General features: G+C 42.2%; 1 protein-coding gene and 1 long non-coding RNA gene across 3 annotated transcripts in view; one reads left to right on the forward strand and one right to left on the reverse strand.

Moving 5' to 3' along the window:
* Nucleotides 1-214: 214 nt before the first annotated feature.
* BBS4 (Bardet-Biedl syndrome 4) overlaps nt 215-14534 on the reverse strand; it is a 48624-nt gene continuing 34304 nt past the window's right edge. The window contains exons 7-16 of one of the 2 annotated variants that reach the window (XM_061157925.1): nt 11970-12023; nt 10097-10224; nt 7226-7280; nt 6253-6321; nt 5192-5344; nt 4925-5096; nt 3314-3383; nt 2866-3007; nt 2146-2347; nt 215-1505 (exon numbers count right to left, since the gene is read on the reverse strand). In XM_061157925.1, the coding sequence (XP_061013908.1) occupies nt 1390-1505; nt 2146-2347; nt 2866-3007; nt 3314-3383; nt 4925-5096; nt 5192-5344; nt 6253-6321; nt 7226-7280; nt 10097-10224; nt 11970-12023 (1161 nt within the window). In that variant the 3' untranslated portion in view covers nt 215-1389. The remainder of the gene's footprint in view (nt 1506-2145; nt 2348-2865; nt 3008-3313; nt 3384-4924; nt 5097-5191; nt 5345-6252; nt 6322-7225; nt 7281-10096; nt 10225-11969; nt 12024-14534) is intronic. The other variant, XM_061157924.1, reaches the window with a different exon arrangement.
* On the forward strand, nt 1248-5029 carry LOC133066645 (uncharacterized). The gene is made up of 3 exons (XR_009695176.1): nt 1248-1350; nt 2708-2900; nt 4890-5029. It is a non-coding gene; the product is annotated as an uncharacterized LOC133066645 (long non-coding RNA).

The following is a 14534-nucleotide window of genomic DNA, read 5'->3' on the forward strand; positions in this document are numbered from 1 at the left end:
TAGTTACATTTTATTGATATGACTGGATTTATAGTTTGCCATTTGTTTTCTCTTTGTTCCATTTTTTTCCCCTTCTCTACTGTCTTTTGAGCTATGCTTCTTTCAAATGGCTGCTCTAAAGATTGTAATATATACAGCATTAACTTTTTACAAACTATTTAAAATTAGTAAAATATGAAAATCTTTATAGTTATATATATAATGTCATAATCTGTACCTGGAACAGTTACGTACTTTATATTTACCTACTGGTTACTGTTTGTTGTCTGTGGGAGGACTGGTCCATTGTGAGCCACTTAACTATCAGTCAGTGCTGATTTTTTTCCTTAAGAACAAAATAATCATTGTAATCACACACTCCAGAATTCTACTTTGTTTTGTATTAACATTATTCAGTAAGAAGGGCACTTTTCCCATTGCTAGTTCTTTCTTGCCTCTAATCTGAGCCATCTAAAACCATGTCTATATTTGTGATTGTGTATGTAGCCTCATTTTTCTAATTGTGATGACATGAGTAACAACCATACTAGAAATCGGAATAGCTCCTTTCTTAACAGAGAAACTAGAAATCCAGAAGCCCCAAGACTCGGCAGATACAAGATTCTTCCAGAAACATTTTATTGTGATCCCTTATACAACTTTTCCCAAAGGGATGATACATAATCTTTATTCTGAAAAGGATATATAATGTATTGCTAGCATCTGGTCAGTGCTATCACTGAATGTCTTAACTGAGGAGGTTTTAAGAAGCTCCTCCTTTTTTTTTTCCCCAGTCCTTGGTGCTGATACCAGACCAGCCCTTTATCTCTTTTCATACTGACATGATCTGGCTCTGCACTCTAACCTCACTCAAGAACAAGCCTATAGGGGCTTTTTCTGGATTCTTCTGGGCAAGTGCAGCTAAATACTCAATAGACTGGGCCACAATTTAAAGAGCTTTTTTTTTTTTTTTCCATCTTCTAATTTCTACTATTAGAACTGGATTATTAATTCAAGATTTGTGTTTGCCTTGGTAGCCAATATACCTACCACACAGCCCAAGGATCACCTCAGCTAAGCCAAGGCCTTGTCATGCCAGCAGAGGTCTGTCTCAGACTTTTCTTCCACAAAGGGCTCAGTCAGCGGGAGGTAAATCCTTTCCACAGCAAACAGTGTCACGTGCCCTGCTGGCTCTTGGCACCACATACAGAGCCAAAGCCTTGCTCTCAGTTCTTAAGAGAACTCATCTGGGCCATCTCCTCTTTCCTAGCTCATGGCGCAGCCAGGGACTGTGAAGGCTTCAGCATCCTGGTGATCATCATCACACGTTCCTGTATATGCTGCCTGTGTCATGGGACCTTTCCTAATCTGGTAGGTCCTCGCCAAAGAAAGCCCAGCTCCAGGGTCATCCTACACCTGCTTTTCTCTGGTTTGTGCTGATGCTTCCGTGGGTTGTGCTTCCACAGTGGGCTCTGGCTCCAGAGGAAGGGATGGTGGCTTTGTGAGCTGGGATGTTCCTCCAGCACCTAGTAACAAAACAAACAGCTTGAATTCTCAGTGCCCTGGTTCCAGAAGAAATCAAAATGCAGTTACCATTTTTCTTCTCGAAGCTTATTTTCTGGGATTAGTAGGACTGTGGCATATCTGTGCAGCTGTGAAGGAAGACCGTAACTGGATAAAGTCAGTCAGGTGGGCCTTCAGTGACCTTATTAAAAGAAATCATTCATTACCTGTGCCATGCTGACTTGTGATAAGGCAGTGAAAATTAAACTGAGACTCCATAACAAAGGATACCATAATGGATCTCTAAACCTGCAGATCGTGAACACCCAGTGTCTTGACCATCCACCTAAGTCTGCCAATAGCTGGGAACTTTTACACAAATGGCCTTAAGAAAACAGGTAAATCCATGGCTGATTCATGTCAATGTATGGCAAAAACCACTACAATACTGTAAAGTAATTAGCCTCCAACTAATAAAATTGGGGGAAAAAAAATTAAAACAAGAGACAGTTTGGACACCCTTGGGCTTTCTTCCCCCTTCTAGGCAGCACTACACTGGACATGTTATGAGTCTGAAACGCACAAGCCTCACTCAGAGCTGTAATCTCTGCAGGCACACGTGGCTGTTCCCATAGGTCTCCACAGCGGTGTGTAGCTTCCTACCTGAGGGCAGCTTCCCGTATGTGGCTGCTGAAGACATTGCCTGTCCTAGAGCTTGATTAGAGCCCAGAGGCTGCTGGAAACAGGCGGCTTTACTGGTTGAAGCAGTCTGGTGCTTTGATTTGGGATCTTTAACTGGTTTAGTCCAGACCAGTGCCTCCCCGACCTGTAGAGCAGCTCCCAGCTTCTGGGCTACCTCCACCATCTTGTGTCCATGTGGGAAGGAAGAAAAACAAAAGTCACAGGTATGACAAGCAGAGACAAGCCTCATCCTAGGCCTTTAGCAGGCAGGCGAGGTTAGATGACATAGTGTCTGCTACCATTTGAGGGAGGAAGTACTGATTGCAAAGAAATGATTCTTAAACAGCAGAGAACACACTGCCTTAAGTGGATGGCATGGAAATTCTTTAAGTTTGGTGCATTAATGGACTAAATTCCTGCCTTTTCTGTGTGAGGAGAAGTGGGAGGAAGCTACAAAGAGACACAGATCTCAACTCATAAATGAGTTGTATTACCAATAATAGATACAACTCAGTAAGCTTAAATTTCCTCTATTTTCTTTCAGGAAAGTTTTTTCTCAAGCTGGCCCTTAACTGAAGAATTCATGCTGCTTGGAACATCAAAGCCAAAACAGGCATAAACATACATTATATCTAGATTATTTGGGCTTGATTTAAAAGTCTCCTGACAGCTTGCTTAATGACTCCTGGATTTAAGACTTACCTCCGGATCGAATTCCAGAGAGCTACTATACTTGAGTAGGTTGACTTTCTTCTCCATCTCCTGATACTGGGCCAGGGCACCCCTCTTCTCGCCCTGGTTATACAGCAGCACAGCATAGTTCAGGTTCACTAAAGGGTTACACCTGCACAGACGAACAGGGACTCTGTGAAGCTGGGGCTTTGCAACAAATCCTTATCATTATACAGAAACAAAACTAGTTTAACAGATCTCCATGCCACAGCAAGGTCTCTCAGAGCCAGGGCCAGGTCCCACTGAAGCACTGAGTGCTTGTGCTCAGGAACCACGTCCTTCCACACAGACCTGCTGTGCACAGAGGCATGTGGAGAGCAAGCACCTGGGCTGACTCGGGCAACACCGGGGCCCTGGCGCCACCTCATGGCTTTGCGGAGTCTAGCCCCCTGACACCATCCTCAGCAGGGCAGCTTACTTATCAAGGCGGACTGCTTCTTCATAGGCTCTCTTGGCATTCTCTGTATCCTCCAGATTGGTCAGAGCCACTGCAACAGAGAGAGTGAATGCTATGGCTGAAGAGCCCAGCATGAAAACATAGGAAATGTTACACATGTAACTCTTACTGCACCTTCTCAGCTCCTAGCACCACCATCTACTCAAGTCACTCAGCTTGGATTCCTAGTGTCATCTTCAACAGTCCCCTCTCCAGTTAATCCATTGCCAGGTTCCATGAATTCCCTTTTTTAGTTTCTTTGGTGACACTGCCCTGGCTTTAGTCATGTCAGGTTTTCCATTCTGTTCCCCGGGGACGCCGTCCACCTGCCTCCATCTACTTGCCACAGTGTTGCCAGGATCTCGCTAACCCAGGATCTCGCTAACAGATCTGACCACCTCACTGTCCTACTCAAGAATCCTCACTGTTCTCCACCACTTATAACTATGATCTTTAAACTTTTTTTTTTTAAAGCAATAGAACACTCTCTCTTTTTTAATCAGTATTTTCTGGAAGCTTGATCTATAAACCAGACAGTAACAGAGCTGCTCTGGAAGCCATGCCCACTCCACTTCCCCCACAACCATTCATCTACTTCCTCCAGACACTAGAGGAGATCCAGGAATACAGTTGGGAAACAGAAGCTCTGCACTCACAGCCCTCCACACTGACCCCAGACCACCTCTCCTGACTTACCTCCCACTATGCTCTATCTACCACACTATTACCACTACCTGCCGGGTGCTGCCTGCAGTTTCACAGCTGCATGCCTTTCCTCAAGGGCTTCTCAGCCATTATGTGCCACTGAACTGCAGTTTATTTTTCAAAACTCAGTGTGAAGACCATCTCTACTCTGTTCTAGAATTGCTGCTTATGCCCTATAGTGATTTACTTACAACCCTGTATCCCTTTATGACTGGGCTATCTTTGTATTCAGACAGCCCCCAAATAATCACCACTCGATTTACTTATATAGAACCCCACAGTAATGACAAAAAAAAAAACCCCTGAAGACTGTCAGTGAGAACATGGAAACTGCTCTTAAACATGTAGTAAATTTCGTGTAAGGAGAAATATCCCCCAGAAAGAATCGTCAGTAGTTTTGTATTACACTAACAACAATAAAAGACTAATTATATAATGACAGCAAAACCAAGTTAACATTCACTGATTTTCTAATCATGTAATCCTCTCATCAACCGTATGAGATACAGCTGTTAACAGTAAGCACTAAAGTCAGGATCTTAATAACACCTGATGATATCTAAAGCCCACGATCTTAACACTTGTTGATAACTAAGAACATGGTTGGACTCAATATATGAACTGTCAAGCCAAAGGAATACCACTGTTAAAAGATGAACCACATATGAACCTTATTTAACCTGCCGGCCTCTGAGTGAGAAGCAACCAGGTGCTCTGTCATCTTTCTGTTTCATATTTCTTCAGACTCTACGAGTGTCATCCAGACACCTATGGGATCTGCAAGGGAATGGCTTCTATGGAATATTTAACTACTGGCCTGCCATGATCCTAATTCAGTTCTCCCTCATTACAGACTGCAGAGGGCTGCTCCACAGAAATGTCTCTTACCAGCCAAAAGCATGTAGAGCTCCCCCATCTTCGGCTGGAAGTTGATGGCTGCGCTGAGGAAATGGAAAGCGGATGCGTACTGCTGCATAGTCAAGTGGACAAGGCCCAAATTATAGAGAATCTTCCACTCTAAAGGTGCCAGGTAGTTGGCTCGTTTCAGGCAGCTGATGGCCTGCAAGAGTGAGGGGGCACTTGGTGAGGGGCTGGGGCAAGCTCAGCAGACCCAGTAACTATGAACACAAACCAGGAAGAGGAGGAGACACTCACTGCCACATATTTCTTCTTGCCAAAGAAGCACATTGCAATGTTATTCCAGAGTGGAGGGCTTTCTGTAACACCACATGCTGCAACTTTGTATTTGGTGAGGGCAACATCAAAGTCCCCATGGGTCTGCATCATGCTGCCTGCTGCCAAGATGGCCTGAAAACATGGAAAGTTCATAATTTAGTCATTCTCAAAAGGCTGTCAGAGTGAAGTAGCCTTCCTGAGTCTAGACACTCAGTAGGCCCATCAACACTGATGGGATTGAAAAGCATCTTCCAGGGACCTATACATCCACTGGAACAAACGCTCAAGAAGAACACTCTCACGCCCCACACTGTGGCTCTTTGCTGTAATAAAGAAAAGTCTCTGACTACCTAGCTCTTTTGTTTCCTACTTGTAGCCAGGGAAGTCACTACCTTAGAGTATCAGGGCCCTTTAAGTAAAAACCACCTTTAACCCTGCCGCCCCTGCTTGGTACACACCAAGTGCTCTAGATGACTCAAGTGCACCTGTCGCTGGCCTCTGAAGATGCAGCTCCTTCTGCCACAGGACAGATGGTGAGTCAGCTTTAGGCTTCCTCAGTCCAGCTTTCCATGTCTCTCAGTCAGGCTAATATGACTTCCAAGAAAGGACTGAGTCTGTACCCTTAACAACAAGCCTGTTTGGCTGCATCTCCCTCAATGACTTATCCACACAATGATCTTCTCATCCCCAAAGTCATAACTGGACAAGAGTTGTAGTCTCCGGTTCATGAGGAATCTGAAGGTCATTTCAGCATGTGGAGGCTCTAATTTCCTAACTAACACATACAACTTCACCACCACTGCAGTTCTGCTGTCTGTATAAATTACAGGCCCATTATGACAAATGTGCTCTTTTAGAAGATAAGAAGCAGAGCACTGACAATTTATAATATTTTCAAATAAGAACCACATTTACTTAATACTTTTCTAAGAAAAAAGTACTTTCTTGGCTATTTGAAATGCATTCTAGGGCCAGATCACCTCTAGGAGCAGTGGGACCACCTGTGTGTGAAGGCTCTGGGGTTTGATAGCTAGCAATACCTTGTGGTTGGTAGGGTCATAAGTCAGTGTGTTTCCAAGATGTTCAAATGCCTTCTGGTAAATGCCGAGCTTGGAAAAAAGCAAACCAGAGAATTACATCAGGGGAGATGGCATTAGGGAGATTGGCCAACCACAGCCTCAACAAATACACCCTGACTTTTCTGGGCTCTTCTGACAAAAGCTACAGATACCAAATTCTTAGAAAACTAAGGGCCCCACATTTCTTTTCCCTCCTACTTCACTGACTTGTCCCCTAATAAGGTCAAAGTAGCTCTCTGCCAGGAACGATCTCTGCCATACTGGTGTGGTCACAGACTAAGGACTCCTGGCAGGAAACAGGCTGGTGAGCCTCCTCTCCCCTGGGGCCAACCTCCCAAGCCAAAGCCCAGGAAGGGCCAGGATTAAGCTCCTTAGAGAAAAAGGAAACAAGGACACCACAGAGGCAGAGCTGGAGGCAGGATTTTTATTCTAGACAATGCTTTGCCTTCTCTAACCCTAACCTGGCTGGGAAGAAGGAACAATGGAAATGGCCTTTGCCCCAAAGCCCTAATACCACCACAGTACTTCGACCACAAAACGCCAGTCTCCCTGACCACAAGTTGTTTCTCATATATGTTCTTTCTTTGGTTGGGTTAAGACTAGGCTCAAACAGGTGTATTTGCTTCTGATTTGCATGCTGAAAATTAAGTTCATTCCTTTAGCAGACAAAGGGTATCAAGTATAGAGTAAAATTTATGTGCTTCTTATGACCTTTAGTAAATTGTGTTAAAGTAAAAATGCAGGAAACACAACACACAAACCCAACAGTGTCTTTTCCTTTTTTGGCTGTGTGGCTTGCAGGATCTTAGTTCCCTGACTACGGATTGAACCTGTGTCCCTGCAGTAAAAGCAAGGACTCCTAACCACTGGACCACTAGGGGAGTCCCCAAAAGCACTTCTAACATCAATGCATGGATAAGCAAAGTCCTCTTACCTGTAGGTAGAGTAATCCTAAAGTTGTAAGAAGTTCTGTATTTTCTGGTGAGAACCTACAACACAAGAGATGCTCAGAGGAAACCAAGATGTATATGAGCAATACTGAGATACACACGTAGTAACTGCACCTCCCACTCCCCATAAGAACTCTCAAAGGGATTTGGGAATTTCCTTCAAGAGTACGTCAACCCGGCTATAGGGAGGACTGCTCAACAAGACAGAAATGGGACTTAGAACCCAGACTCCTTTATCAGGACCTTTTCTTACAGCCAAAGTCCTCAGAACCTATGGAATATTTTGTGCCACTGTCTTAATTACACTAATAGAATTCAAGAATAATGCCCTGTAAACCAAGTCAGTCTAGAACACACACGATTTTAGCTACTTCCCTCTTGTGAGATTTTTTGTTGTTTTCACTGTATTCACAATGCCAGCCAGCGTAATTATTTCCTGGGTAATTTAGGATCCCAAGGCCCCTGATACCCTGCTCTCCACATTAAACAAAAAAGTCACACTAAACAGACAGACTGAAAAAGAAAGACATATACCAGCTCTAGGAAAGAACTGGCCATTGGCTTTGTGGAGTTTAACACTGGCTTAAGTAAAAGATTGTCTGCCTTTCCAATCCCTCACTGGCATCTGTCTTTGTCCCAAAACAAAAGCAACACTGAGCTGAGATGATCTAACTACAGGATCGTTAGACAGTTTCAACAGCGAAAATGGCAAAAGGTAAAGAACATCTCCTGCTTCTAAGGAATGAGGTAGGGTGCAGGTTACTATAGGGAGACCAGAGTCACAGGGGCAAAGCCCCTGCCCGGGGAGGCCTGAGCTGGCCAGATAGAGCTTACTCAGTTCAACCAAGTATTTGCTCTTCATTTTCTGCCATAAATTCCCATTCTGATCACCTTCCTCTCCTCAACCAAGTAGGTAATTTCTATGATTCTAGTGGCACCCTTCCCCCTACCAAAACATGACTACTCTCTCTGAAGCTGTGGGCCATAAACAATGGTTTCTATCATCTCAGTAAGGCTTCAAATGCTCAGCTGTCCTCCAAATTCTCATTTGAGGATTTCAGTGACTTAAATCCTTAGCCAGACACCATAAGAATGTGTCAGTTCAGTCACTCAGTCGTGTCTGACTCTTTACGACCCCATGAATCGCAGCACGCCAGGTCTCCCTGTCCATCACAAACTCCAGGAGTTTACTCAAACTCATGCCCATCGAGTCGGTGATGCATCCAGCCATCTCATCCTCTGTCGTCCCCTTCTCCTCCTGCCCCCAATCGCTCCCAGCATCAGGGTCTTTTCCAACAAGTCAACTCGTCACATGAAGTGGCCAAAGTATTGGAGTTTCAGCTTCAACATCAGTCCTTCCAATGAACACCCAGGGCTGATCTCCTTTACGATGGACTGGTTGGATCTCCTTGCAGCCCAAGGGACTCTCAAGAGTCTTCTCCAACACCATAGTTCCAAAGCATCAATTTTTCGGCACTCAGCTTTCTTCACAGTCCAACTCTCACATCCATACACGACCACTGGAAAAACCATAGCCTTGACTAGACGGACCTTTGTTGGCAAAGTAACGTCTCTGCTTTTTAATATGCTATCTAGGTTGGTCATAACTTTCCTTCCAAGGAGTAAGCGTCTTTTAATTTCATGGCTGCAGTCACATCTGCAGTGATTTTGGAACCCAAAAAATTAAAGTCTGACACTGTTTCCACTGTCTCCCCATCTACTTCCCATGAGGTGATGGGACTGGATGCCATGATCTTAGTTTTCTGAATGTTAAGCTTTAAGCCAACTTTTTCACTCTCCTCTTTCATTTTCATCAAGAGGCTTTTTAGTTCCTCTTCACTTTCTGCCATAAGGGTGGTGTCATCTGCATATCTGAGGTTATTGATATTTCTCCTGGCAGTCTTGATTCCAGCTTGTGCTTCTTCTAGCCCAGCGTTTCTCATGATGTACTCTGCATATAAGTTAAATAAGCAGGGTGACAATATACAGCCTTGACGTACTCCTTTTCCTATTTGGAACCAGTCTGTTTTTCCATGGAAGAATGTGTAAGCTAATGTAATTAATGTGAGTTAAGCTCAAACAGCCAATGTCTTGAATGTAGGGGTCAGGGGTCAAGACTTCCACTCAGCACCACAAAGATTCAACATATGGCCTACCTACTTGTCCCTGTAAAAGTAGCCTCTTGATGACAGAAGTCTTTCTCGCAGCCTAACAAATCAAAGGATTTTTTATGTCTTTTTAGATATAAAATATGAAAAAAATTCCAGAAGCAATGTTGTTGTGACTAATGTAACTAGAGAAGTTACTATCATGGTAGAAGACAAGAGTAATTTCACTTAGTCCAAAGTCTAAGTTTAGTCCAAAGTCTTATTATCGGGAATAACAGACTTTGTTGCCTTGAACCAGAGGACGCATTCTATAAAGTGACCAAACAAATGAGACAAAGGCATTTTGTTACAGCTATCCCACTTAAACCAGACAAGATCTAGGCAGAAAAGATTTCCTAGAAAGGAGAAACAATACCATACTGGAAATGCCAGTCAGTTCCATTATCAACAGGGGCTAGGCAACAACCTATGGAATGATGGCTTAACAGGGGAGGAACCTGGATCCCTGACTGACCTTGTGGAGCAGAGAGCTGCCCAGGACCATCCACACTGACAGGTGAAAAAGAAACAAGTCAGCCTTATTTAAGCCACTGGGAGCTCTAAACTTTAGCTTAACACTTACTCTAACTCACAGAACTCATACAATGTGTAACCAGTCACACATGTCCTCTCTCAGGCATGAGAGATCACGTCTGCTCCCATTTTTGTTTTAGTTTCTCATTGCTCTAAAGGAACCAACACACTTACTCCACTGCTTTCTTGTAGATTTCGATGGCCTTGTCCAAGTCTCCCTTCAGCAAGAAGATCTTGCCCAGCATTATGTAAGTCAGATCATGTCTGTTAAGATGTAGGGCATTGAGCAACTGGTCTTGTGCCTAACAAGATTGACAGAGTACAGAGAACCAAATCACAATCAGGAAAGGACAATGACTGTACGGCTAATGTAAAGAAAGAGCTCCTGCTGTACTCAAGTAGGAACATCACACTTCAGCAAATGTCCCATCGCCCAAAAAACTAAAACATACCCAAACTGTGCTCTCGTAGGACAGCTGGAAACATGAAATGTCTGCCTCTAGTGCCACTTGGGGGGCTTGTACAAGAGGATTAACCTTTTTGAGTGTTTCCTGCTTTTTGATATCCATTCCATGACTCATATTCCATATGTCAAGGAAGGATATCATGGTACATAGAGAGTACTGCCCCAAACTTGACCCCAGCTGCACCACTGACCAACTGCACACCCTTCTCCATGGGGGACCTCATTTTCCTCACCAATATTTGGATAAATGAATGAATGAATACTCATTTATTCATTCAGTAGGTATCATCGAGTGCCTATTGCTCTAGGTACTAGTATACCAAAGCTAACAGAGAAAACTCCTTGCTCTGTTAGAGCTTATCTTGTAGATGATGATAAAGGCTGTTTAGTCCTTCACTGATTCAACAAGTATTTATATAAATGCCAACTACTGTATTTGCTTAGCCTGTTAGCTTTACAGTAAAATCTAAATATAATTTTCCTCCTCAGTTCAGGTCTGACCAAAAACCAAATCCAGCTCTCTCTTGGCTCAGAATAATCCCATGAATAGATATGTACTTGCTTAAAATTTCTCTGAAGAGAAAAACCTCCTAACCAAGTATATAACACTGAAGAGTCAGATCTGCCCAGAAAACCTAATCGACTAAATATCAACTAAATATGTAGATTGTATTTGCACAGATACAGGTATTTTTTTATGTATCTCAGAAGAGCAAAAGTTATTCTCACACCTCAAATGCTGATGTACAGTTGTTTTGTTTTTTTTTTAACCCTGAGGGATTGATTAGATTGTTTCAGTTTATGAACTGGTACATATTAAATATTATCAAATGAGTATCAACTAATTCAGGTTCTCAGTCCTGTCAGCACTGGAGAAAAGAGAATAAAACTTCAGTCACTAAGTGGGAGCATTATGAAGGAAACTGACCAACCCCACTGTCATTAACTTTTAGAGTTCTCAATAATTTGGTCTACCCCTCAGTTAAGATATATACATTTTTCCCCTTTATCTGAGTATCAGAGTGAGCTCAAAAGTTTTATCTGATCATAAGAGTCTTGGGCACTACAGCCTAATCACAATGAAATATAACAATCTCACGTGGAAAATAACCTTAAAAACGGAAACTCTCACGTCAAACTACTTTAGATTAAAAATACATTTCCAATGACCTGAAAACTGAAATATAAGATAGCTCACTTGGCCATAATTACACTTTTAAGACTTATAGATCCACTTTTTTATATTTAAATTTTATTAAACATTTGTGTTTCTATTCTGGAAAATTAAACTAAGGTGTGGAAAATAAGAGAGGAAGAAAGAAATGAGATTGCCGTTTCCTCTGTTTCTAGAATTTGTCACTTTCTTGTTAAAAGCAGGGGGAAAAAAATCAGATGAAATGTGACAAATGAGAATAAAAATGGGAGTAAACGTATATGGAACTTTCATTTTTTACTTCTAAAAGTCTCTGCAAGCAGTAGGAATAATACAAAATGATCCATGGGACCTGTGTAAAAAGTGTACCCTCAGTGAAATCCCCAGACAACTGCTCAACCACCACCACCACCATTTCTACAGATTACCTTGTCGAACTGTTTCAGATAAATGTAGCAAACTCCTAGGTTATGACAGATTTCCTACACACAAAAGAAAAGAAAACAAGTGTAAATTCCACAGTAATTTTAGAGTGTGAACAGGCATCTAGAGATTATTGTTGCTTGACAATATTTAAGCTTGAAAATATGCACTATGGTTAGTTTTTCACTTGAATCTTATTCAGATTATAAGAGATAAAAGCAGAATAAACTGGTGATCTTCCTGGGCCTATGTAGTACCTTTGGGTGCATACCCAGCCCATTCCTATACCTTTTTTTCTCTTAGAGCTGCTCACAGAACAAACCCTTTGTGCCCTCTTCTCAGAAGAAACTACCACAATTCCTTCTCCAGCTCTAAGGAGGGGTGTGGGTGTGGGTGTCAGACTTCTTCTCATAGGAATCTAGGAATTCACGCACTAGGTGATATGGACTTGGAGGCTGACAGTGCCATCTGGAGGCCACTACGATGGAGTACAGATATGTGAAAAGTGAAAGTGTTAGTCACTCAGTCCTGTATGACTCTTTGTGACCCCACAGACAGTAAGTAGCCCACCAGGCTCCTCTGTTCAGGGGATTCTTCAGGCAAGAATACTAGAGTAGGTAGCCATTCCCTTCTCCAGGGGAACTTCCCTACCCAAGGATCAAATCCAGGTTTCCTGCATGGTCCTGTGCTGCAGGCTTCTGCAGACTGGCTCCAATTACAGATATGTAATTGGATATGTAATTGGGGCTTATCTGCAGAAGTCTGCAGCACAGGTCAGCAAACTACAACCAAGGGGACAAATCCAACCTCTGCCCCTTTTTGTAAATAAAGTTGTATTAGAACACAGTCACAACCACTTGTTATGTATCCTCTATGGTTCTTTCATAGAACTTCAGAGTTAAGTAATTGCAACAAAGACTGTATAAAGCTGCAAAGCTTAAAATATATACTAACCTGACCTTCACCCCCTCCCCCCAAAAAAGCCAACCTCTGATCTACAGAAAGAAAAAAACAGCAGAAATGCAGAGAAGCTGACTTGGTTGCTGACGGCTTTCCAGTTCTAGTTCACTGCAAGACCAATCTGTATTTCCTGACCTTGTGTTCTATATAATCTCTTTAACTCCATTATATTAAATCTTTTTTTATTTAACGCAGCTTTAAAGAAAGGAAGAGGCAAGGGTGAGGAAACTGCTCTTGGGAAACAGTAAGTGAGGAAGTGCAGAAGCACATGCAGACCCAGGAGTGTCCCTCTCTGAAGAAATATGAACCTTCAAGGTCTTAGAGACAACTGTTTAATGTTTTCCAAGTTGCCTAAAATAACAACAAAATTGCAATCAGTGATCCTATGCCAGATGTTTTTCATATATATTACTTTAATTTTCCTAGCAAATCTGAAACATAAGTATAACAAGTCTGATTTTAGGAATAAGGAAATTGAAGCTCAGAGAAGTTAAGCAGTTTGCTTAATACAGAAAGCATCAGCACAAGGATTTTTCTTTTTTCTTAGTTTTAAATCTTAAAGAATTTCAAGAACATGGAGGCAACCTAATGTCCATCAACAGAGAAATGGATAAAGAAGACATGGTCATATATACAGCAGAATATTACTCAGCCATAAAAAAATGAAAATGTGCCATCTGCAGAGACTTGGATGAACCTAAAGATAGTCAATCAGAGTAAAGCAAGTCAGAAAGAGAAAAAAAAAAATACTATATAATATCACTTACATGTGAAATCTAGAAAGATGACACAGATTAACTTATTTGCAAAGCAGAAACAGAGACACAGACATACCAAACAAATGTATGGCTACCAAGGAGGGGAGGGGGCAGGGATGAATTGGGGGATTGGGAATGACATCTATACACTACTATAAAAAACAGCTAATGAGGACCTACTGTATAGCACAGGTAACCCTACTCAATGCTATCTGGCGATCTAAATGGGAAGGAAATTCAAGAAGGGATATATGTATACGTATGGCTGATTCACTTTGCTATACATCAGAAAATAACACAACACTGTAAAGAAATTATACTCCAATAAAAATAAAGTAAGGACGGGGGGGGGGGGGGGCGGGAAAAAAATAAATAAATAAATAAAGTAAGACTGTAATGACCATTGCACAACTCTGTAAATATATTAAAAAACAACGAATCATATACTTTTACTAGGTGAATTGTATGGTATTTGAATTATATATCAATAAAGCTGATAAAAAGAAAGAAAAGGATTTCCCTGGTGGTCCAGTGGCCAAGAATCAGCCTGACAATGCAGAGGACACTGGTTCAAACCCTGGTCCAGAAAAATTCCACATGCTGTGGTACCACTAAGGCCATGCGCCACAACTACTGCGACTGCACTCCAGAGCCTCCTGAGCCACAGCTACTGAGCCCACATGCCTAGAATCTGTGCTCTGTAACGAGAAGCCATCACAATGAGAAACCTGCACACACAATCAAGAGTGGCCCCTGCTCACTGCAACCAGAGAAAGCCTGAGCACAGCAGCAAAGACCCAGTGCAGCCAAAATAATAAATGTTAAAAAAAAAAAAAAAAGAAAGAAAAGAAA

Source organism: Dama dama, chromosome 12 (assembly GCF_033118175.1).
Source record: "Dama dama isolate Ldn47 chromosome 12, ASM3311817v1, whole genome shotgun sequence".
NCBI lineage: Eukaryota > Metazoa > Chordata > Mammalia > Artiodactyla > Cervidae > Dama > Dama dama.